Source organism: Notolepis coatsorum (assembly GCF_963971535.1).
Source record: "Notolepis coatsorum genome assembly, chromosome: 8".
NCBI classification, from domain to species: Eukaryota; Metazoa; Chordata; class Actinopteri; order Aulopiformes; family Paralepididae; genus Notolepis; species Notolepis coatsorum.
The window spans coordinates 143,445,184-143,470,751 of record NC_140172.1 but is presented as its reverse complement, the minus strand read 5'-3'; the positions used below and the strand labels follow the sequence as shown (position 1 = coordinate 143,470,751).

The following is a 25,568-nucleotide window of genomic DNA, read 5'->3' as shown; positions in this document are numbered from 1 at the left end:
TGTAAAAGACTCCAGATAAAACCCACAGCTCGTACTGATGGAGTAGGACTAGCTTTAGACAAACACAGGAAGGAATCGTGATCAAACAGTGACTTCAACCAGCTGCTGACTGAATCTAAGTAAATGTATAACATAAGTTAAAGTAAACTTCAGGGAGCATTCGAGAGGAGGGAGTGTTACTGAGTGACAAAATGGCTTCGTCTCATTGTGAAGAGGATCTGTCTTGTATCGTGTGCTGTGACATCTACACAGATCCTGTCATCTTGTCGTGTAGCCACAGCTTCTGTAGAGCCTGTCTGCAACAATTCTGGACAAACAGAGAAGACAAGAACTGTCCAATTTGTAGGGAAATCTCTTCAATGTTAAATCTTCCTCGTAACTTGGCTTTGAAGAACCTGTGTGAGGCCTTCAGGGAGAGAAGCCAGGGAGCTCCAGCAGGTTCTGAGGTGCTCTGCAGTCTGCACAGAGAAGAACTCAAGCTCTTCTGTCTGGATGACCTCCAGCCCATCTGTGTGGTGTGTCTGTCCTCCAGAAAACACAAGGGCCACAACTGCTGCCCCATAGAGGAAGCTTCAGAGGATCACAAGGTATGGCAACATCATTATTATATTAATTTATTCAATCTTTAATTATACTCAATAAATACACAGAGTAATTATACTAATTTACATTGTTGTCACGTTGTTAATGAATAGAGAAACATTAGACAATCAGAACAATTAGATGGGATTAGATTCAGACACTGATGTTAGAGTTGATTTTTTATATTTATCATGTAGGAGGTGTAGGCAGGGGGTGTGCGAGCAGTGCGGTCGCACAGGGCCTCGCGGGAAGGGGGGCCTCTCATTTAATAATAATAATAATAATAATAATATTTTTTTTTTGCGAGGCCCCCCTTCCCGCGAGGCCCTTTTTCATCACAGACCTAAAATATAGTTTTGCTTATATGCTTATATATTTCACATTAGACACGTTTGTAGAATGTGTCTGACTTGTTCCTGGCTCTGCGGCTCTGCAGATACACTATTGGAGCTCTGGGGCTCTGCAGCAGACATACTATTGGTTTCAACGAAGGGAGGGGTTACATGTGTACAGTCGGCCGGCGTGCGTCAGCTGCGTCTGACTATTTCGCGCGTGCAGCATTGGAGGTTATGCGAGCCAAGACGAAGAGGATGGTAATTCGGCAGATGGACTGAAGATGAAAGTTGTTGCATGTTAGAAAGTTCAGTCAGGCTAGCCATGTCGGCTTAGCTAAAGGCAGGGACAGCTAGTTAGCTTTAGCTACGTTATAATATCGAGTGCTAACGTGTGGTTCAGTCGGGATAGCCATGTCGGCTAGTAGCTTAGCTAAAGGCTAACTAGCGTTAGCTAACCTAGAGAGAGCGCATGCAGCATTGTTATGCCAAGATGAAGAGGACGGGATCATCCCTATGTTCCCCGGGTCCTATGTTCCCCGGGTTCTATGTTCCCCGCTTTGATTGATTAATAGATTGAACATTTTATACATTTTTATTATTTTATTAATTCTTAATGTCCGCCTTGTTTCGAACGGTTAAGCTTAGGCCCTCTTTCGAACTGGTTATGGTTAGAGTTTGGAATCAGGGCTGGTGGTCTAAACATTTTAATCAATCAATCAATCAAAGCGGGGAACATAGAACCCGGGGAACATAGGACCCGGGGAACATAGACATGTTCCCAAGAGGACGGTCGTTCGGCAGATGAACTTCAACTCCACGCGGTTGTCTCCATCCTCTTGGACGTTTGGTGAGTTTTTAATGCACTCTATTCTATTCCCGCCGTGGAGATATCTCTCTCTCTCTCGGGCCGGCTAGCTATCGTGGCTAACGTTATGTTGGCTAACGTTATGTGGAGCCAGCAGGCCGGCTAGCTATCGTAGCTGACGTTCTGTTGGACCAGCGGGCCGGCTAGCTATCGTAGCTAACCTTATGTTGAGCTAGCGGGCCGGCTAGCTATGGTAGCTAATGTTATGTTGAGCTAGCGGGCCGGCTAACTATCGTAGCCAACGTTATGTTGAGCTAGCGGGCCGGCTAGCTGTCGTAGACGTTATGTTGAGCCAAGCGGGCCGGCTAGCTATCGTAGCTAACGTTATATTGAGCCAAGCGGGCCGGCTAGCTGTCGTAGCTAACGTTATATTGAGCCAAGCGGGCCGGCTAGCTATCGTAGCTAATGTTATGTTGAGCTAGCGGGCCGGCTAACTATCGTAGCCAACGTTATGTTGAGCTAGCGGGCCGGCTAGCTGTCGTAGACGTTATGTTGAGCCAAGCGGGCCGGCTAGCTATCGTAGCTAACGTTATATTGAGCCAAGCGGGCCGGCTAGCTGTCGTAGCTAACGTTATATTGAGCCAAGCGGGCTGGCTAGCTGTCGTAGCTAACGTTATACTGAGCCAAGCGGGCCGGCTAGCTGTCGTAGCTAACGTTCTGTCGAGCTAGCGTCAGTACCTGGCCACTCTATTTGCAGTTAGCCTATTTAGCTGATGTCGGCCGTTGGCTCCTTGCTACTTTGTTTTCTCTGGTATAGACCCTCTTCTCTTTGGATTTAAGTGTTGATCTTTGTCCTTTTGGATCTATGTATATTCATGTTGCCTTTGTGAAGTTCTTTTCCTTCTGTTTTGTTCTTCCATTAAAAGTTGAATATCCTTTAGGGGCTCATCTTAGCTGTCTTGCTTATCTCTCTCTCTCTCTCTCTCTGTCTGGACCACAGACCCATCTCTCTCTCTCTCTCTCTCTCTCTCTCTCTCTCTCTCTCTCTCTGTCTGGACCACAGACTCATCTCTCTCTCTCTGGACCACAGACTCTCTCTGTCTGGATCATCACAGACTCTCTCTCTCTCTCTCTCTCTCTCTCTCTCTCTCTCTCTCTCTCTGAGCATTGCATTGCTTATAGTTGTCAATTGTGTCGGTCAGTTCATTGCAATTTTTCCTTCAGTCACATTTAGTTTTATCCTGCACCTGGCCTAAAACAGGTTGGATGTGCACACAGCTGCTCTACTGTGTTTGTAGCAGAGCAACCATACCTGAAGCCTTGTAAACAAAGACATCAACACTAGAGTGTGTACTTCTATCTACACAGTACAGCCAAAGCATTCCCATTTCTAGGCAAAAACTCCACCTGTTTTCTACACTGCTTCTTCCCTTGCTGGATTTTCTGCATTACTGCCACTTGTACATGTGTGTTGTGGAGAAATTTGTACAGTGTTACAAAGCGATAACACTGTATATTGACTGTAGAACGGGAGCTCTCTCTCGCTCTCTCTCTCTCTCTCTCTCTCTCTCTCTCTCTCTCTCTCTCTCTCTCTCTCTCTCTCTCTCTCTCTCTTCTATATGTTGACTGTATCATGCCCAGCCTCGGGCAGCGCTATTATTTAAGAATATGTTGACTGTATGAAATTTATTTTTAATTAAATTTTTTTTAACCTTTAGGGGGGGGGGGCTCGCGTTTAAATCCTGCACAGGACCTCGCATTTCTCCCAGGCGGCCCTGGGTGTAGGAGTCAATGGGCCTCATTCACAAAGCGATATAAGAACAGATGTGACTTGGGCGGCTAAGTGGCACAGTGGGCAAGGCGCTCGCCACTAACGCATGAGATGCTGGGTTCGAGCCCAGCTCTCTGCGTTGCTTCCGGCTTGGCTGGTCGTTCATACTAATACAATTGGCAGTATTAGGGGGTGGGAAAGCCGGTGGGTGGGGATCGGACGTTGTGGACAGCGACTCCTACAGGTCGGTTGGTGCGCCTGTACAGCAGAATCAGGAAGTATCGGGGGCAGCGTGAGCCTCCCACGCGTTACTCCTCGCCACAGAGATTGCGCTGTACAGGTGAAAAGATGCGACGGCTGCCTCCCCGGAGGGGACACGTGATGCAAGGCTTCGTCCACATTGCAGCCGACCAGTGGGAGGCATGGTCTAGCAATGTTCAAGACAGGGGAGGGAAGAATTGGATAATACGAAATTGGGATGGGAGAAAAATAGAAAAAATATGGGAGAAATAGTAGATCAAATTTTTTTTTTAAGAACAGAATGTGTGACTTGCTCTTACATAATCAGTCACTTTGACCCGAAAAATTTTGAGATGTATACACCAATGGAAAGAGGATAATGTTAGCTTTCCAATGATACAAATATCATCTTTCTACTCCAAATATAAAGCGAGTTATACCCTACTAGCCTACATATCGGATGTCACTGTGACGGCGCGGCTCCGTCACTGACTCCGAGCAGCATGCACACATACACACACCAAACATTCATCATTGGACTAAAATCTGTTTGGACTGAGAACTGCAACCCCCCCCCGCCCCTTCATTAATTTCATATTATCATATACATTACCTTCAGACATTATCATATACACCTACATTCATCTTATCATACATACATACATTCACTCATCATACATTCGTATGTATTATCAAACATGCATACATATTCATTAACCTTATCATACATGCATTCATACATATTACCATACATTCATATATCCATTCATACATATATTTATTTATTGGGTTGTGTATATTTATTTATTTATTGGGTTGTTGTGAGGATATTGGTGTTGGAGGTTGTTTTGATATAATGTGTGTTTGAAATGTCAAATCAATTGATGTGTAGCACCTGTTTAGTAATGTTAATTAATTATGTGTGGCACCTGTGGAGGGGGAGGAGTCCAGGTGTTCATGAGGGCTGCGTGCCCAAGGTTTGGTGTCCTTGCCCTGCATCAGTTACGAGGAAGGTGACTGAGGGAAGCGCCGTGTGTGTTTTGTTAGTCTGTTTGTCTCTGTGTGGGGCTTCACCAGATAACGGTTGCAAAATGGGTAACTAGGGAAGCGCCACACAGTAAGTGTTTGGCTGTCATGATGACGTTATTGTGTAACGCATCTGATAGACAGACTGCAGAGGTAGTATAGTATTTTTGTTATTTTGATTAAGTCAATGGGTCTCATTCCCAAATTTTTTTCAAAGATATATTCTGGAAGACTTATCTTGGAACCACTGAGACATAATCTATGACAAGTACACTCTGAGTCCTGAACGTGCTGGTAATATGTCTTAAGTGGCTGAAACGGTCGCAGAAATTATATGATCTGATATCTACTTGGAGAATGGCATTCTGTCGTAAACTCGAAAGCGCGTTCCCGTTCAGGTCATTTGCATACAAACCACGCCCCCGACAGTCCTTATAAAGCAGTCAATGGGCAGTGTGCAAATCCTTGCTGAAATGTCAAAGCGACGCTCTGACACGGTAGGAAGTGGAGGCGCACCTGCCTCTAAGCAACGGCGTAAGAATTTCACCAATGCTGAAATGGAGGTGGGGATCTCTTGTAAACAAGACAAACGTATTCCTCTGGTCTGCATCCCCTTAACAATTGTGTGTATTGAGCTGTACTGTATTGTAAATTCTGCAATCTGTTAATAAAGTTTCCATTCATTAATTCAGGTACTGATATCGGGAGTGGAGAATTATAAGGGGGTTATTTTCAGTAGCGTCAGCTCCGGTTACAGGGGCACCCACAAACGGGAGGTATGTATTGTATGTATTGAGCTGTACTGTACTGTACCCATTCTGCAATCTGTTAATAAACCTTTCAATCAATCAATCAGGCATGGGCCCAGATCCACGGAGAGGTGAACGCTGTATCCGGCGGCGACCTGCGTGTCCAGGCCTATATAGGCACCACAGCGATCGCGGGTGTAGACGGTGCGGACAGGAACGAGACGACGCGCGGGGCTGGGCAGCCTGAAGCGTCCCAGCAGGTACGCGTCACTCTCGGCGAAGAGATCAGCGTGGTCCCTGTACTGGCGCTCCCTATTCATTGCGCGTTCGTATCGAGCATAATTATGCTGGATGTTACCCATAATTGTGTGTGTAAGCCTTGGGTGCAGAGTTGACCATTTAAGCATGGCGCGATTAATCACTGTTAATTGGATGCCAGGGTTCAATGTACATGATTGCTGTTCAAGTGCACCTGCAAGGTCAGGTTTATTTGTCACACGCAACATCGTACCGGTAAGATGAGCAGTGGAAAGTTTATCCACTGGCTCTTATAATGTATACAATAAGCAAATGTCCCAAACTATAAATAAGAACAACAATAAAATTATGTAAATTAAATTAATTAATTAAATTAATTATTAAATTAAATTAATTTAAATTAAATTAAATTAATAAACAGAATTATGTGGCTGATGTATTTATTTATTCCGAGTCATTTGCAGTGTGTGTAGTGCTATTATTTATTTTTCCAACCTTCAAATAACGTAATTTCTTATCATACAAATATTGTCATATTTATTTTAATTATGATTAAGTAATTAATTCCAAGGAGGCCTGTAGCGTTGAGGTAAAGGAATCACTATGAGAACACAGTATGTCAAGTTATAATAAAATTTAAATTAGTCAATCAATCATGAGATTTGATCGTGGGCTGAGAGCATATTTAAGTGTGCTCCTCAGCACTCTTAAATCTGCTCTCAGCCACGATCAAATAAGATCTCAGGAAAATTTGGGGACTCCCACTCCCAGCCCTAATATATCTTAAATTGGCCGAAATCTGGCTAAGACGAAATATTTTGTCGTAACTTCGTTCGAGAATGAGACCCACTGTTATTAATGTCACCTCTGCACCTTGGAAGGCTGGGCAATAAAAGCAACCTCAACACCTCTTATTCCGACTACGCCATAATTTGTGTGAGTTTGGACGAGGGAGAAAAAGGACCCTGTCACAGTCACCAAAACATATTGTGGAGAATAAAGCCTTCAAAGTTTTCAGTAAATTGACATTTATTCAATGTATTCACACAACTATTAACACAATACCAAACATGATAACATTGAAACCTTACCCAGGGGTGCCCATTTTTGCTTGCCGCATTCTCTCACACATGCACACATACACCCGCACGGCCCGGGCCGCACACGTGCACGCACACACACACGCACACATTATATTATAGAGCTCCTGGATTAGCATGCTAACTAACCATGTTTCTCAACTGCCTAGATCGCCGCAGTGGACCAGGACGCGACGACACACACAGAGGTTCTATCGACAAGCTGTAGCAAAATAAAGGATCTCAAGAGCACACCCCAGAGGCGTAGCATGGTGAGTGAATGTACACATTAGTTATGCAAACACACACACACACACACACACACACACACACACACACACACACACACACACACACACACACACACACACACACACACATAGATACATCTCATAAACACATACAGTACAAGGAATGTATAGTCACGTGTAAGCATATACATGATGCAACATATAGGTATGCGCGGCGTACGCCGTACGAACATATGCACATGCACACACACATATGCACATGCACGTTTATTCACGCATGTGCACTTGCATACCTATATGTGTATGCTTACACGTGGCAATAGATTCCTTGTACTGTATATGTATTTATGAGACAGGTGTGTGTGTGTGTGTGTGTGTGTGTGTGTGTGTGTGTGTGTGTGTGTGTGTGTGTGTGTGTGTGTGTGTGTGTGTGTGTGTGTGTGTGTGTGTGTGTGTGTGTGTGTGTGTGTGTGTGTGTGTGTGTGTGTGTGCACGTGCACACTCATATACACAGATACAGTAGAGATACTGTAATGATATGACAACATTAAGTAACATCTCTAATAAAGATGACGGGTGACAAACAAATTTTTTGGCTCAAGTGAAAAAGTAAAGTGGTAAAGGTAGAACCATTTGCATGTTCTTGGTATCTAGGGACATCTATGGATCTCAGGGAATGTATTCCCACATTGTTAATGAATACATAAACATTAGACAATCAGAACAATTAGATGGGATTAGATTCAGACCCGAAACCACATTTTGAGATGTATACACCAATGGAAAGAGGAGAATGTTAGCTTTCCAATGATACAAATATCATCTTTCTACTCCAAATATAAAGCGAGTTATACCCTACTAGCCTACATATCTAGTTAGGTGGAGTGAGACCAATAACCGCACCCTGAATGCTTCCAAAACGAAGGAGCTAGTCATCGATTTTAGACGTAGCAAGGTATCCCATCTAGCCATTACCATAAATGGCTGAGAGGTGGAGATGGTGAGCAGTTTTACATTTCTTGGGGTCACTATTTCAAATGACCTGAGCTGGCACTCCAATACCAGAACCATTGTTAAAAAGTCCCAGCAACGTCTTTTCTTTCTCACGAAACTGAAAGAGTTCACAAATAACAGGGTGATTCTACACAACTTCTATCGCTGTGTGATCGAGAGCGTTCTTACTTTCTCCTCCTGTACTATATGGTTTGGTAACATCACAGACCAGGAGAAGAAATCTCTGAACAGAATTGTGCGTTTCGCACGCAAGACAATCGGGGTTAGTCTGCCAGCTCTAGAAGAGATCTATGGTGCCAGGCTGCTTTCCCGTGCCTCTGGCATTATCAACGACCTCTCTGGTCACCCAGCCGCAGGCCTCTTTGTCCCCCTCCCCTCGGGCAGACGTTACCGCTCGATCACATGCTCTACCTCTCGGTTTACTAAGAGCTTCTTCCCCAGTGCTGTGCGCAGCCTGAATAACTCCAAAGGCTAGTTTTGTATTTTATCCTATTTTGTTTCGGTGTGTTTATTAGTGTTATTAGTCAGGTTTGTGAAAGTGCTGTTTTTGTGGGTCTGTGCATCATGCACTTTGATTATATGCACTTTTACTGTAATTTGTGCCGGTATGCATTATGCACTTAACTATGATATGCACTTTTAGGGGATGTTGGTATACATTTTAGCATTTGTCCTTTTATACTGTCTGTGTTTTTTTTTTACATATTTTTCCTGTACTGTTTCTACTCTTCTCCTGTATTGGATTAGTCGTAGACACACAGTGTTTGCTCTGTACCTGTATTCCAATGTGGATTCGTCCATACATGGCAAATAAAATCTTTGACTTGACTTTTTTACTTTTGATATCGGATGTCACCAAAACATATTGTGGAGAATAAAGCCTTCAAAGTTTTCAATAATTTTTTTGACATTTATTCAATGTATTCACACAACTATTAACACAATACCAAACATGATAACATTGAAACCTTACCCAGGGGTGCCCATTTTTGCTTGCCTCTTTCTCTCACACATGCACACATACACCTGCACGGGCCACACCCGTGCACGCACACACACGTTATATTATAAAGCACCTGGATTAGCATGCTAACTAACCATGTTTCTCAACTGCCTAGATCGTCGCAGTGGACCAGGACGCGACGACACACACGGAGGGTCTATCGACAATCCTTAGCAAAATAAAGGATCTCAAGAGCACACCCCAGAGGTGTGGCATCGTGAGTGAATGTACAAATTCGTTATGCAAACACACACACACACACACACACACACACACACACACACACACACACACACACACACACACACACACTCCCGTCTCACACACATACATACATCTCATAAACACATACAGTACAAGGAATGTATAGTCATGTGTAAGCATATACATGCAACATATAGGTATGCGCGTATGCCGTACGAACATATGCACGTGCACACACACATATGCACATGCACGTTCATTCACGCATGTGCACTTGCATACCTATATGTATATGCTTACACGTGGCTATAGATTCCTTGTACTGTATATGTATTTATGAGACAGGTGTGTGTGTGTGTGTGTGTGTGTGTGTGTGTGTGTGTGTGTGTGTGTGTGTGTGTGTGTGTGTGTGTGTGTGTGTGTGCGCATGTGCACACTCATATACACAGATACAGTAGAGATACTGTAATGATATGACAACATTAAGTAACATCTCTAATAAAGATGACAGGTGACAAACACATTTTTTGGCTCAAGTGAAAAGGTAAAGTGGTAAAGGTAGAACCATTTGCATGTTCTTGGTATCTAGGGACATCTATGGATCTCAGGGAATGTATTCTCACATTGTTAATGAATACAGAAACATTAGACAATCAGAACAATTAGATGGGATTAGATTCAGACACTGATGTTAGAGTTGATTTATTTTTTCACAACGTAGGTGGTGTAGGAGTCAATGGGCCTCATTCACGAAGCAATATAAGAACAGATGTGACTTGCTCTTACATAGTCAGTCACTTTGACCCGAAACCACATTTTGAGATGTATACACCAATGGAAAGAGGAGAATGTTAGCTTTCCAATGATACAAATATCATCTTTCTACTCCAAATATAAAGCGAGTTATACCCTACTAGCCTACATATCTAGTTAGGTGGAGTGAGACCAATAACCTCACCCTGAATGCTTCCAAAACGAAGGAGCTAGTCATTGATTTTAGACGTAGCAAGGCATCCCATCTATCTATTACCATAAATGGCTCAGAGGTGGATATGGTGAGCAGTTTTACATTTCTTGTGGTCACTATTTCAAATGACCTGAGCTGGCACTCCAATACCAGAACCATTGTTAAAAAGTCCCAGCAACGTCTTTTCTTTCTCACGAAACTGAAAGAGTTCACAAATAACAGGGTGATTCTACACAACTTCTATCGCTGTGTGATCGAGAGCGTTCTTACTTCCTCCTGTACTATATGGTTTGGTAACATCACAGACCAGGAGAAGAAATCTCTGAACAGAATTGTGCGTCTCGCACGCAAGACAATCGGGGTTAGCCTGCCAGCTCTAGAAGAGATCTATGGTGCCAGGCTGCTTTCCCGTGCCTCTGGCATTATCAACGACCTCTCTGGTCACCCAGCCGCAGGCCTCTTTGTCCCCCTCCCCTCGGGCAGACGTTACCGCTCGATCACATGCTCTACCTCTCGGTTTACTAAGAGCTTCTTCCCCAGTGCTGTGCGCAGCCTGAATAACTCCAAAGGCTAGTTTTGTATTTTATCCTATTTTGTTTCGGTGTGTTTATTAGTGTTATTAGTCAGGTTTGTGAAAGTGCTGTTTTTGTGTGTCTGTGCATCATGCACTTTGATTATATGCACTTTTACTGTAATTTGTGCCGGTATGCATTATGCACTTAACTATGATATGCACTTTTAGGGGATGTTGATATACATTTTAGCATTTGTCCTTTTATACTGTCTGTGTTTTTACATATTTTTCCTGTACTGTTTCTACTCTTCTCCTGTATTGGATTAGTCGTAGACACACAGTGTTTGCTCTGTACCTGTATTCCAATGTGGATTCGTCCATACATGGCAAATAAAATCTTTGACTTGACTTTTTTACTTTTGATATCGGATGTCACCAAAACATATTGTGGAAAATAAAGCCTTCAAAGTTTTCAATAAATTTTTTGACATTTATTCAATGTATTCACACAACTATTAACACAATACCAAACATGATAACATTGAAACCTTACCCAGGGGTGCCCATTTTTGCTTGCCTCTTTCTCTCACACATGCACACATACACCTGCACGGCCCGGGCCACACCCGTGCACGCACACACACGCACACATTATATTATAGAGCACCTGGATTAGCATGCTAACTAACCATGTTTCTCAACTGCCTAGATCGCCGCAGTGGACCAGGACGAGACGACACACACGGAGGGTCTATCGACAATCCTTAGCAAAATAAAGGATCTCAAGAGCACACCCCAGAGGTGTGGCATGGTGAGTGAATGTACAAATTCGTTATGCAAACACACACACACACACACACACACTCCCGTCTCACACACATACATACATCTCATAAACACATACAGTACAAGGAATGTATAGTCATGTGTAAGCATATACATGCAACATATAGGTATGTGCGTACGCCGTACGAACATATGCACGTGCACACACACATATGCACATGCACGTTCATTCACACATGTGCACTTGCATACCTATTATGTATATGCTTACACGTGGCTATAGATTCCTTGTACTGTATATGTATTTATGAGACAGGTGTGTGTGTGTGTGTGTGTGTGTGTGTGTGTGTGTGTGTGTGTGTGTGTGTGTGTGTGTGTGTGTGTGTGTGTGTGTGTGTGTGTGTGTGTGTGTGTGTGTGTGTGTGTGTGTGTGTGTGTGTGTGTGTGTGTGTGTGTGTGTGTGTGTGTGTGTGTGTGTGTGTGTGTGTGCACGTGCACACTCATATACACAGATACAGTAGAGATACTTTAATGATATGACAACATTAAGTAACATCTCTAATAAAGATGACGGGTGACAAACAAATTTTTTGGCTCAAGTGAAAAAGTTAAGTGGTAAAGGTAGAACCATTTGCATGTTCTTGGTATCTAGGGACATCTATGGATCTCAGGGAATGTATTCCCACATTGTTAATGAATACAGAAACATTAGACAATCAGAACAATTAGATGGGATTAGATTCAGACACTGATGTTAGAGTTGATTTATTTTTTCACAACGTAGGTGGTGTAGGAGTCAATGGGCCTCATTCACGAAGCAATATAAGAACAGATGTGACTTGCTCTTACATAATCAGTCACTTTGACCCGAAACCACATTTTGAGATGTATACACCAATGGAAAGAGGAGAATGTTAGCTTTCCAATGATACAAATATCATCTTTCTACTCCAAATATAAAGCGAGTTATACCCTACTAGCCTACATATCTAGTTAGGTGGAGTGAGACCAATAACCTCACCCTGAATGCTTCCAAAACGAAGGAGCTAGTCATCGATTTTGGACGTAGCAAGGTATCCCATCTAGCCATTACCATAAATGGCTCAGAGGTGGAGATGGTGAGCAGTTTTACATTTCTTGGGGTCACTATTTCAAATGACCTGAGCTGGCACTCCAATACCAGAACCATTGTTAAAAAGTCCCAGCAACGTCTTTTCTTTCTCACGAAACTGAAAGAGTTCACAAATAACAGGGTGATTCTACACAACTTCTATCGCTGTGTGATCGAGAGCGTTCTTACTTTCTCCTGTACTATATGGTTTGGTAACATCACAGACCAGGAGAAGAAATCTCTGAACAGAATTGTGCGTCTCGCACGCAAGACAATCGGGGTTAGCCTGCCAGCTCTAGAAGAGATCTATGGTGCCAGGCTGCTTTCCCGTGCCTCTGGCATTATCAACGACCTCTCTGGTCACCCAGCCGCAGGCCTCTTTGTCCCCCTCCCCTCGGGCAGACGTTACCGCTCGATCACATGCTCTACCTCTCGGTTTACTAAGAGCTTCTTCCCCAGTGCTGTGCGCAGCCTGAATAACTCCAAAGGCTAGTTTTGTATTTTATCCTATTTTGTTTCGGTGTGTTTATTAGTGTTATTAGTCAGGTTTGTGAAAGTGCTGTTTTTGTGTGTCTGTGCATCATGCACTTTGATTATATGCACTTTTACTGTAATTTGTGCCGGTATGCATTATGCACTTAACTATGATATGCACTTTTAGGGGATGTTGATATACATTTTAGCATTTGTCCTTTTATACTGTCTGTGTTTTTACATATTTTTCCTGTACTGTTTCTACTCTTCTCCTGTATTGGATTAGTCGTAGACACACAGTGTTTGCTCTGTACCTGTATTCCAATGTGGATTCGTCCATACATGGCAAATAAAATCTTTGACTTGACTTTTTTACTTTTGATATCGGATGTCACCAAACCATATTGTGGAGAATAAAGCCTTCAAAGTTTTCAATAAATTTTTTGACATTTATTCAATGTATTCACACAACTATTAACACAATACCAAACATGATAACATTGAAACCTTACCCAGGGGTGCCCATTTTTGCTTGCCTCTTTCTCTCACACATGCACACATACACCTGCACGGGCCACACCCGTGCACGCACACACACGTTATATTATAGAGCACCTGGATTAGCATGCTAACTAACCATGTTTCTCAACTGCTTAGATCGTCGCAGTGGATCAGGACGCGATGACACACACAGAGGGTCTATCAACAATCCGTAGCAAAATAAAGGATCTCAAGAGCACACCCCAGAGGTGTGGCATGGTGAGTGAATGTACAAATTCGTTATGCAAACACACACACACACACACACACTCCCGTCTCACACACATACATACATCTCATAAACACATACAGTACAAGGAATGTATAGTCATGTGTAAGCATATACATGCAACATATAGGTATGTGCGTACGCCGTACGAACATATGCACGTGCACACACACATATGCACATGCACGTTCATTCACGCATGTGCACTTGCATACCTATATGTATATGCTTACACGTGGCTATAGATTCCTTGTACTGTATATGTATTTATGAGACAGGTGTGTGTGTGTGTGTGTGTGTGTGTGTGTGTGTGCACGTGCACACTCATATACACAGATACAGTAGAGATACTGTAATGATATGACAACATTAAGTAACATCTCTAATAAAGATGACGGGTGACAAACAAATTTTTTGGCTCAAGTGAAAAAGTAAAGTGGTAAAGGTAGAACCATTTGCATGTTCTTGGTACCTAGGGACATCTATGGATCTCAGGGAATGTATTCCCACATTGTTAATGAATACAGAAACATTAGACAATCAGAACAATTAGATGGGATTAGATTCAGACACTGATGTTAGAGTTGATTTATTTTTTCACAACGTAGGTGGTGTAGGAGTCAATGGGCCTCATTCACGAAGCAATATAAGAACAGATGTGACTTGCTCTTACATAATCAGTCACTTTGACCCGAAACCACATTTTGAGATGTATACACCAATGGAAAGAGGAGAATGTTAGCTTTCCAATGATACAAATATCATCTTTCTACTCCAAATATAAAGCGAGTTATACCCTACTAGCCTACATATCTAGTTAGGTGGAGTGAGACCAATAACTTCACCCTGAATGCTTCCAAAACGAAGGAGCTAGTCAACGATTTTAGACGTAGCAAGGTATCCCATCTAGCCATTACCATAAATGGCTCAGAGGTGGAGATGGTGAGCAGTTTTACATTTCTTGGGGTCACTATTTCAAATGACCTGAGCTGGCACTCTAATACCAGAACCATTGTTAAAAAGTCCCAGCAACGTCTTTTCTTTCTCACGAAACTGAAAGAGTTCACAAATAACAGGGTGATTCTACACAACTTCTATCGCTGTGTGATCGAGAGCGTTCTTACTTTCTCCTGTACTATATGGTTTGGTAACATCACAGACCAGGAGAAGAAATCTCTGAACAGAATTGTGCGTCTCGCACGCAAGACAATCGGGGTTAGCCTGCCAGCTCTAGAAGAGATCTATGGTGCCAGGCTGCTTTCCCGTGCCTCTGGCATTATCAACGACCTCTCTGGTCACCCAGCCGCAGGCCTCTTTGTCCCCCTCCCCTCGGGCAGACGTTACCGCTCGATCACATGCTCTACCTCTCGGTTTACTAAGAGCTTCTTCCCCAGTGCTGTGCGCAGCCTGAATAACTCCAAAGGCTAGTTTTGTATTTTATCCTATTTTGTTTCGGTGTGTTTATTAGTGTTATTAGTCAGGTTTGTGAAAGTGCTGTTTTTGTGTGTCTGTGCATCATGCACTTTGATTATATGCACTTTTACTGTAATTTGTGCCGGTATGCATTATGCACTTAACTATGATATGCACTTTTAGGGGATGTTGATATACATTTTAGCATTTGTCCTTTTATACTGTCTGTGTTTTTACATATTTTTCCTGTACTGTTTCTACTCTTCTCCTGTATTGGATTAGTTGTAGACACACAGTGTTTGCTCTGTACCTGTATTCCAATGTGGATTCGTCCATACATGGCAAATAAAATCTTTGACTTGACTTTTTTACTTTTGATATCGGATGTCACCAAAACATATTGTGGAGAATAAAGCCTTCAAAGTTTTCAATAAATTTTTTGACATTTATTCAATGTATTCACACAACTATTAACACAATACCAAACATGATAACATTGAAACCTTACCCAGGGGTGCCCATTTTTGCTTGCCTCTTTCTCTCACACATGCACACATACACCTGCACGGGCCACACCCGTGCACGCACACACACGTTATATTATAGAGCACCTGGATTAGCATGCTAACTAACCATGTTTCTCAACTGCCTAGATCGTCGCAGTGGACCAGGACGCGACGACACACACAGAGGGTCTATCAACAATCCGTAGCAAAATAAAGGATCTCAAGAGCACACCCCAGAGGTGTGGCATGGTGAGTGAATGTACAAATTCGTTATGCAAACACACACACACACACACACACTCCCGTCTCACACACATACATACATCTCATAAACACATACAGTACAAGGAATGTATAGTCATGTGTAAGCATATACATGCAACATATAGGTATGTGCGTACGCCGTACGAACATATGCACGTGCACACACACATATGCACATGCACGTTCATTCACGCATGTGCACTTGCATACCTATATGTATATGCTTACACGTGGCTATAGATTCCTTGTACTGTATATGTATTTATGAGACAGGTGTGTGTGTGTGTGTGTGTGTGTGTGTGTGTGTGCACGTGCACACTCATATACACAGATACAGTAGAGATACTGTAATGATATGACAACATTAAGTAACATCTCTAATAAAGATGACGGGTGACAAACAAATTTTTTGGCTCAAGTGAAAAAGTTAAGTGGTAAAGGTAGAACCATTTGCATGTTCTTGGTATCTAGGGACATCTATGGATCTCAGGGAATGTATTCCCACATTGTTAATGAATACAGAAACATTAGACAATCAGAACAATTAGATGGGATTAGATTCAGACACTGATGTTAGAGTTGATTTATTTTTTCACAACGTAGGTGGTGTAGGAGTCAATGGGCCTCATTCACGAAGCAATATAAGAACAGATGTGACTTGCTCTTACATAATCAGTCACTTTGACCCGAAACCACATTTTGAGATGTATACACCAATGGAAAGAGGAGAATGTTAGCTTTCCAATGATACAAATATCATCTTTCTACTCCAAATATAAAGCGAGTTATACCCTACTAGCCTACATATCTAGTTAGGTGGAGTGAGACCAATAACTTCACCCTGAATGCTTCCAAAACGAAGGAGCTAGTCAACGATTTTAGACGTAGCAAGGTATCCCATCTAGCCATTACCATAAATGGCTCAGAGGTGGAGATGGTGAACAGTTTTACATTTCTTGGGGTCACTATTTCAAATGACCTGAGCTGGCACTCTAATACCAGAACCATTGTTAAAAAGTCCCAGCAACGTCTTTTCTTTCTCACGAAACTGAAAGAGTTCACAAATAACAGGGTGATTCTACACAACTTCTATCGCTGTGTGATCGAGAGCGTTCTTACTTTCTCCTGTACTATATGGTTTGGTAACATCACAGACCAGGAGAAGAAATCTCTGAACAGAATTGTGCGTCTCGCACGCAAGACAATCGGGGTTAGCCTGCCAGCTCTAGAAGAGATCTATGGTGCCAGGCTGCTTTCCCGTGCCTCTGGCATTATCAACGACCTCTCTGGTCACCCAGCCGCAGGCCTCTTTGTCCCCCTCCCCTCGGGCAGACGTTACCGCTCGATCACATGCTCTACCTCTCGGTTTACTAAGAGCTTCTTCCCCAGTGCTGTGCGCAGCCTGAATAACTCCAAAGGCTAGTTTTGTATTTTATCCTATTTTGTTTCGGTGTGTTTATTAGTGTTATTAGTCAGGTTTGTGAAAGTGCTGTTTTTGTGTGTCTGTGCATCATGCACTTTGATTATATGCACTTTTACTGTAATTTGTGCCGGTATGCATTATGCACTTAACTATGATATGCACTTTTAGGGGATGTTGATATACATTTTAGCATTTGTCCTTTTATACTGTCTGTGTTTTTACATATTTTTCCTGTACTGTTTCTACTCTTCTCCTGTATTGGATTAGTTGTAGACACACAGTGTTTGCTCTGTACCTGTATTCCAATGTGGATTCGTCCATACATGGCAAATAAAATCTTTGACTTGACTTTTTTACTTTTGATATCGGATGTCACCAAAACATATTGTGGAGAATAAAGCCTTCAAAGTTTTCAATAAATTTTTTGACATTTATTCAATGTATTCACACAACTATTAACACAATACCAAACATGATAACATTGAAACCTTACCCAGGGGTGCCCATTTTTGCTTGCCTCTTTCTCTCACACATGCACACATACACCTGCACGGGCCACACCCGTGCACGCACACACACGTTATATTATAGAGCACCTGGATTAGCATGCTAACTAACCATGTTTCTCAACTGCCTAGATCGTCGCAGTGGACCAGGACGCGACGACACACACAGAGGGTCTATCAACAATCCGTAGCAAAATAAAGGATCTCAAGAGCACACCCCAGAGGTGTGGCATGGTGAGTGAATGTACAAATTCGTTATGCAAACACACACACACACACACACACACTCCCGTCTCACACACATACATACATCTCATAAACACATACAGTACAAGGAATGTATAGTCATGTGTAAGCATATACATGCAACATATAGGTATGTGCGTACGCCGTACGAACATATGCACGTGCACACACACATATGCACATGCACGTTCATTCACGCATGTGCACTTGCATACCTATATGTATATGCTTACACGTGGCTATAGATTCCTTGTACTGTATATGTATTTATGAGACAGGTGTGTGTGTGTGTGTGTGTGTGTGTGTGTGTGTGTGTGTGTGTGTGTGTGTGTGTGTGTGTGCACGTGCACACTCATATACACAGATACAGTAGAGATACTGTAATGATATGACAACATTAAGTAACATCTCTAATAAAGATGACGGGTGACAAACAAATTTTTTGGCTCAAGTGAAAAAGTTAAGTGGTAAAGGTAGAACCATTTGCATGTTCTTGGTATCTAGGGACATCTATGGATCTCAGGGAATGTATTCCCACATTGTTAATGAATACAGAAACATTAGACAATCAGAACAATTAGATGGGATTAGATTCAGACACTGATGTTAGAGTTGATTTATTTTTTCACAACGTAGGTGGTGTAGGAGTCAATGGGCCTCATTCACGAAGCAATATAAGAACAGATGTGACTTGCTCTTACATAATCAGTCACTTTGACCCGAAACCACATTTTGAGATGTATACACCAATGGAAAGAGGAGAATGTTAGCTTTCCAATGATACAAATATAATCTTTCTACTCCAAATATAAAGCGAGTTATACCCTACTAGCCTACATATCTAGTTAGGTGGAGTGAGACCAATAACCTCACCCTGAATGCTTCCAAAACGAAGGAGCTAGTCATCGATTTTGGACGTAGCAAGGTATCCCATCTAGCCATTACCATAAATGGCTCAGAGGTGGAGATGGTGAGCAGTTTTACATTTCTTGGGGTCACTATTTCAAATGACCTGAGCTGGCACTCCAATACCAGAACCATTGTTAAAAAGTCCCAGCAACGTCTTTTCTTTCTCACGAAACTGAAAGAGTTCACAAATAACAGGGTGATTCTACACAACTTCTATCGCTGTGTGATCGAGAGCGTTCTTACTTTCTCCTGTACTATATGGTTTGGTAACATCACAGACCAGGAGAAGAAATCTCTGAACAGAATTGTGCGTCTCGCACGCAAGACAATCGGGGTTAGCCTGCCAGCTCTAGAAGAGATCTATGGTGCCAGGCTGCTTTCCCGTGCCTCTGGCATTATCAACGACCTCTCTGGTCACCCAGCCGCAGGCCTCTTTGTCCCCCTCCCCTCGGGCAGACGTTACCGCTCGATCACATGCTCTACCTCTCGGTTTACTAAGAGCTTCTTCCCCAGTGCTGTGCGCAGCCTGAATAACTCCAAAGGCTAGTTTTGTATTTTATCCTATTTTGTTTCGGTGTGTTTATTAGTGTTATTAGTCAGGTTTGTGAAAGTGCTGTTTTTGTGTGTCTGTGCATCATGCACTTTGATTATATGCACTTTTACTGTAATTTGTGCCGGTATGCATTATGCACTTAACTATGATATGCACTTTTAGGGGATGTTGATATACATTTTAGCATTTGTCCTTTTATACTGTCTGTGTTTTTACATATTTTTCCTGTACTGTTTCTACTCTTCTCCTGTATTGGATTAGTCGTAGACACACAGTGTTTGCTCTGTACCTGTATTCCAATGTGGATTCGTCCATACATGGCAAATAAAATCTTTGACTTGACTTTTTTACTTTTGATATCGGATGTCACCAAACCATATTGTGGAGAATAAAGCCTTCAAAGTTTTCAATAAATTTTTTGACATTTATTCAATGTATTCACACAACTATTAACACAATACCAAACATGATAACATTGAAACCTTACCCAGGGGTGCCCATTTTTGCTTGCCTCTTTCTCTCACACATGCACACATACACCTGCACGGGCCACACCCGTGCACGCACACACACGTTATATTATAGAGCACCTGGATTAGCATGCTAACTAACCATGTTTCTCAACTGCTTAGATCGTCGCAGTGGATCAGGACGCGACGACACACACAGAGGGTCTATCAACAATCCGTAGCAAAATAAAGGATCTCAAGAGCACACCCCAGAGGTGTGGCATGGTGAGTGAATGTACAAATTCGTTATGCAAACACACACACACACACACACACTCCCGTCTCACACACATACATACATCTCATAAACACATACAGTACAAGGAATGTATAGTCATGTGTAAGCATATACATGCAACATATAGGTATGTGCGTACGCCGTACGAACATATGCACGTGCACACACACATATGCACATGCACGTTCATTCACGCATGTGCACTTGCATACCTATATGTATATGCTTACACGTGGCTATAGATTCCTTGTACTGTATATGTATTTATGAGACAGGTGTGTGTGTGTGTGTGTGTGTGTGTGTGTGTGTGTGCACGTGCACACTCATATACACAGATACAGTAGAGATACTGTAATGATATGACAACATTAAGTAACATCTCTAATAAAGATGACGGGTGACAAACAAATTTTTTGGCTCAAGTGAAAAAGTAAAGTGGTAAAGGTAGAACCATTTGCATGTTCTTGGTACCTAGGGACATCTATGGATCTCAGGGAATGTATTCCCACATTGCTAATGAATACAGAAACATTAGACAATCAGAACAATTAGATGGGATTAGATTCAGACACTGATGTTAGAGTTGATTTATTTTTTCACAACGTAGGTGGTGTAGGAGTCAATGGGCCTCATTCACGAAGCAATATAAGAACAGATGTGACTTGCTCTTACATAATCAGTCACTTTGACCCGAAACCACATTTTGAGATGTATACACCAATGGAAAGAGGAGAATGTTAGCTTTCCAATGATACAAATATCATCTTTCTACTCCAAATATAAAGCGAGTTATACCCTACTAGCCTACATATCTAGTTAGGTGGAGTGAGACCAATAACTTCACCCTGAATGCTTCCAAAACGAAGGAGCTAGTCAACGATTTTAGACGTAGCAAGGTATCCCATCTAGCCATTACCATAAATGGCTCAGAGGTGGAGATGGTGAGCAGTTTTACATTTCTTGGGGTCACTATTTCAAATGACCTGAGCTGGCACTCTAATACCAGAACCATTGTTAAAAAGTCCCAGCAACGTCTTTTCTTTCTCACGAAACTGAAAGAGTTCACAAATAACAGGGTGATTCTACACAACTTCTATCGCTGTGTGATCGAGAGCGTTCTTACTTTCTCCTGTACTATATGGTTTGGTAACATCACAGACCAGGAGAAGAAATCTCTGAACAGAATTGTGCGTCTCGCACGCAAGACAATCGGGGTTAGCCTGCCAGCTCTAGAAGAGATCTATGGTGCCAGGCTGCTTTCCCGTGCCTCTGGCATTATCAACGACCTCTCTGGTCACCCAGCCGCAGGCCTCTTTGTCCCCCTCCCCTCGGGCAGACGTTACCGCTCGATCACATGCTCTACCTCTCGGTTTACTAAGAGCTTCTTCCCCAGTGCTGTGCGCAGCCTGAATAACTCCAAAGGCTAGTTTTGTATTTTATCCTATTTTGTTTCGGTGTGTTTATTAGTGTTATTAGTCAGGTTTGTGAAAGTGCTGTTTTTGTGTGTCTGTGCATCATGCACTTTGATTATATGCACTTTTACTGTAATTTGTGCCGGTATGCATTATGCACTTAACTATGATATGCACTTTTAGGGGATGTTGATATACATTTTAGCATTTGTCCTTTTATACTGTCTGTGTTTTTACATATTTTTCCTGTACTGTTTCTACTCTTCTCCTGTATTGGATTAGTTGTAGACACACAGTGTTTGCTCTGTACCTGTATTCCAATGTGGATTCGTCCATACATGGCAAATAAAATCTTTGACTTGACTTTTTTACTTTTGATATCGGATGTCACCAAAACATATTGTGGAGAATAAAGCCTTCAAAGTTTTCAATAAATTTTTTGACATTTATTCAATGTATTCACACAACTATTAACACAATACCAAACATGATAACATTGAAACCTTACCCAGGGGTGCCCATTTTTGCTTGCCTCTTTCTCTCACACATGCACACATACACCTGCACGGGCCACACCCGTGCACGCACACACACGTTATATTATAGAGCACCTGGATTAGCATGCTAACTAACCATGTTTCTCAACTGCCTAGATCGTCGCAGTGGACCAGGACGCGACGACACACACAGAGGGTCTATCAACAATCCGTAGCAAAATAAAGGATCTCAAGAGCACACCCCAGAGGTGTGGCATGGTGAGTGAATGTACAAATTCGTTATGCAAACACACACACACACACTCCCGTCTCACACACATACATACATCTCATAAACACATACAGTACAAGGAATGTATAGTCATGTGTAAGCATATACATGCAACATATAGGTATGTGCGTACGCCGTACGAACATATGCACGTGCACACACACATATGCACATGCACGTTCATTCACGCATGTGCACTTGCATACCTATATGTATATGCTTACACGTGGCTATAGATTCCTTGTACTGTATATGTATTTATGAGACAGGTGTGTGTGTGTGTGTGTGTGTGTGTGTGTGTGTGTGTGTGCACGTGCACACTCATATACACAGATACAGTAGAGATACTGTAATGATATGACAACATTAAGTAACATCTCTAATAAAGATGACGGGTGACAAACAAATTTTTTGGCTCAAGTGAAAAAGTTAAGTGGTAAAGGTAGAACCATTTGCATGTTCTTGGTATCTAGGGACATCTATGGATCTCAGGGAATGTATTCCCACATTGTTAATGAATACAGAAACATTAGACAATCAGAACAATTAGATGGGATTAGATTCAGACACTGATGTTAGAGTTGATTTATTTTTTCACAACGTAGGTGGTGTAGGAGTCAATGGGCCTCATTCACGAAGCAATATAAGAACAGATGTGACTTGCTCTTACATAATCAGTCACTTTGACCCGAAACCACATTTTGAGATGTATACACCAATGGAAAGAGGAGAATGTTAGCTTTCCAATGATACAAATATCATCTTTCTACTCCAAATATAAAGCGAGTTATACCCTACTAGCCTACATATCTAGTTAGGTGGAGTGAGACCAATAACTTCACCCTGAATGCTTCCAAAACGAAGGAGCTAGTCAACGATTTTAGACGTAGCAAGGTATCCCATCTAGCCATTACCATAAATGGCTCAGAGGTGGAGATGGTGAGCAGTTTTACATTTCTTGGGGTCACTATTTCAAATGACCTGAGCTGGCACTCTAATACCAGAACCATTGTTAAAAAGTCCCAGCAACGTCTTTTCTTTCTCACGAAACTGAAAGAGTTCACAAATAACAGGGTGATTCTACACAACTTCTATCGCTGTGTGATCGAGAGCGTTCTTACTTTCTCCTGTACTATATGGTTTGGTAACATCACAGACCAGGAGAAGAAATCTCTGAACAGAATTGTGCGTCTCGCACGCAAGACAATCGGGGTTAGCCTGCCAGCTCTAGAAGAGATCTATGGTGCCAGGCTGCTTTCCCGTGCCTCTGGCATTATCAACGACCTCTCTGGTCACCCAGCCGCAGGCCTCTTTGTCCCCCTCCCCTCGGGCAGACGTTACCGCTCGATCACATGCTCTACCTCTCGGTTTACTAAGAGCTTCTTCCCCAGTGCTGTGCGCAGCCTGAATAACTCCAAAGGCTAGTTTTGTATTTTATCCTATTTTGTTTCGGTGTGTTTATTAGTGTTATTAGTCAGGTTTGTGAAAGTGCTGTTTTTGTGTGTCTGTGCATCATGCACTTTGATTATATGCACTTTTACTGTAATTTGTGCCGGTATGCATTATGCACTTAACTATGATATGCACTTTTAGGGGATGTTGATATACATTTTAGCATTTGTCCTTTTATACTGTCTGTGTTTTTACATATTTTTCCTGTACTGTTTCTACTCTTCTCCTGTATTGGATTAGTTGTAGACACACAGTGTTTGCTCTGTACCTGTATTCCAATGTGGATTCGTCCATACATGGCAAATAAAATCTTTGACTTGACTTTTTTACTTTTGATATCGGATGTCACCAAAACATATTGTGGAGAATAAAGCCTTCAAAGTTTTCAATAAATTTTTTGACATTTATTCAATGTATTCACACAACTATTAACACAATACCAAACATGATAACATTGAAACCTTACCCAGGGGTGCCCATTTTTGCTTGCCTCTTTCTCTCACACATGCACACATACACCTGCACGGGCCACACCCGTGCACGCACACACACGTTATATTATAGAGCACCTGGATTAGCATGCTAACTAACCATGTTTCTCAACTGCCTAGATCGTCGCAGTGGACCAGGACGCGACGACACACACAGAGGGTCTATCAACAATCCGTAGCAAAATAAAGGATCTCAAGAGCACACCCCAGAGGTGTGGCATGGTGAGTGAATGTACAAATTCGTTATGCAAACACACACACACACACACACACACTCCCGTCTCACACACATACATACATCTCATAAACACATACAGTACAAGGAATGTATAGTCATGTGTAAGCATATACATGCAACATATAGGTATGTGCGTACGCCGTACGAACATATGCACGTGCACACACACATATGCACATGCACGTTCATTCACGCATGTGCACTTGCATACCTATATGTATATGCTTACACGTGGCTATAGATTCCTTGTACTGTATATGTATTTATGAGACAGGTGTGTGTGTGTGTGTGTGTGTGTGTGTGTGTGTGTGTGTGTGTGTGTGTGCACGTGCACACTCATATACACAGATACAGTAGAGATACTGTAATGATATGACAACATTAAGTAACATCTCTAATAAAGATGACGGGTGACAAACACATTTTTTGGCTCAAGTGAAAAAGTTAAGTGGTAAAGGTAGAACCATTTGCATGTTCTTGGTATCTAGGGACATCTATGGATCTCAGGGAATGTATTCCCACATTGTTAATGAATACAGAAACATTAGACAATCAGAACAATTAGATGGGATTAGATTCAGACACTGATGTTAGAGTTGATTTATTTTTTCACAACGTAGGTGGTGTAGGAGTCAATGGGCCTCATTCACGAAGCAATATAAGAACAGATGTGACTTGCTCTTACATAATCAGTCACTTTGA

General features: G+C 42.2%; 1 protein-coding gene across 1 annotated transcript; it reads left to right on the top strand.

Annotated features, from left to right (window-relative positions):
• Positions 1-25,568, top strand: LOC311233620 (uncharacterized protein; the record flags this gene model as incomplete). Its single annotated transcript, XM_084320586.1, has 12 exons — positions 1-587; positions 5,616-5,768; positions 7,016-7,117; positions 9,229-9,330; positions 11,508-11,609; positions 13,827-13,928; positions 16,005-16,106; positions 18,183-18,284; positions 20,391-20,492; positions 22,571-22,672; positions 24,749-24,850; positions 25,560-25,568. Exons 1-12 carry the CDS (start codon positions 192-194, stop codon positions 25,566-25,568), a joined length of 1,476 nt encoding a protein of 491 aa, XP_084176712.1. The 5' UTR covers positions 1-191.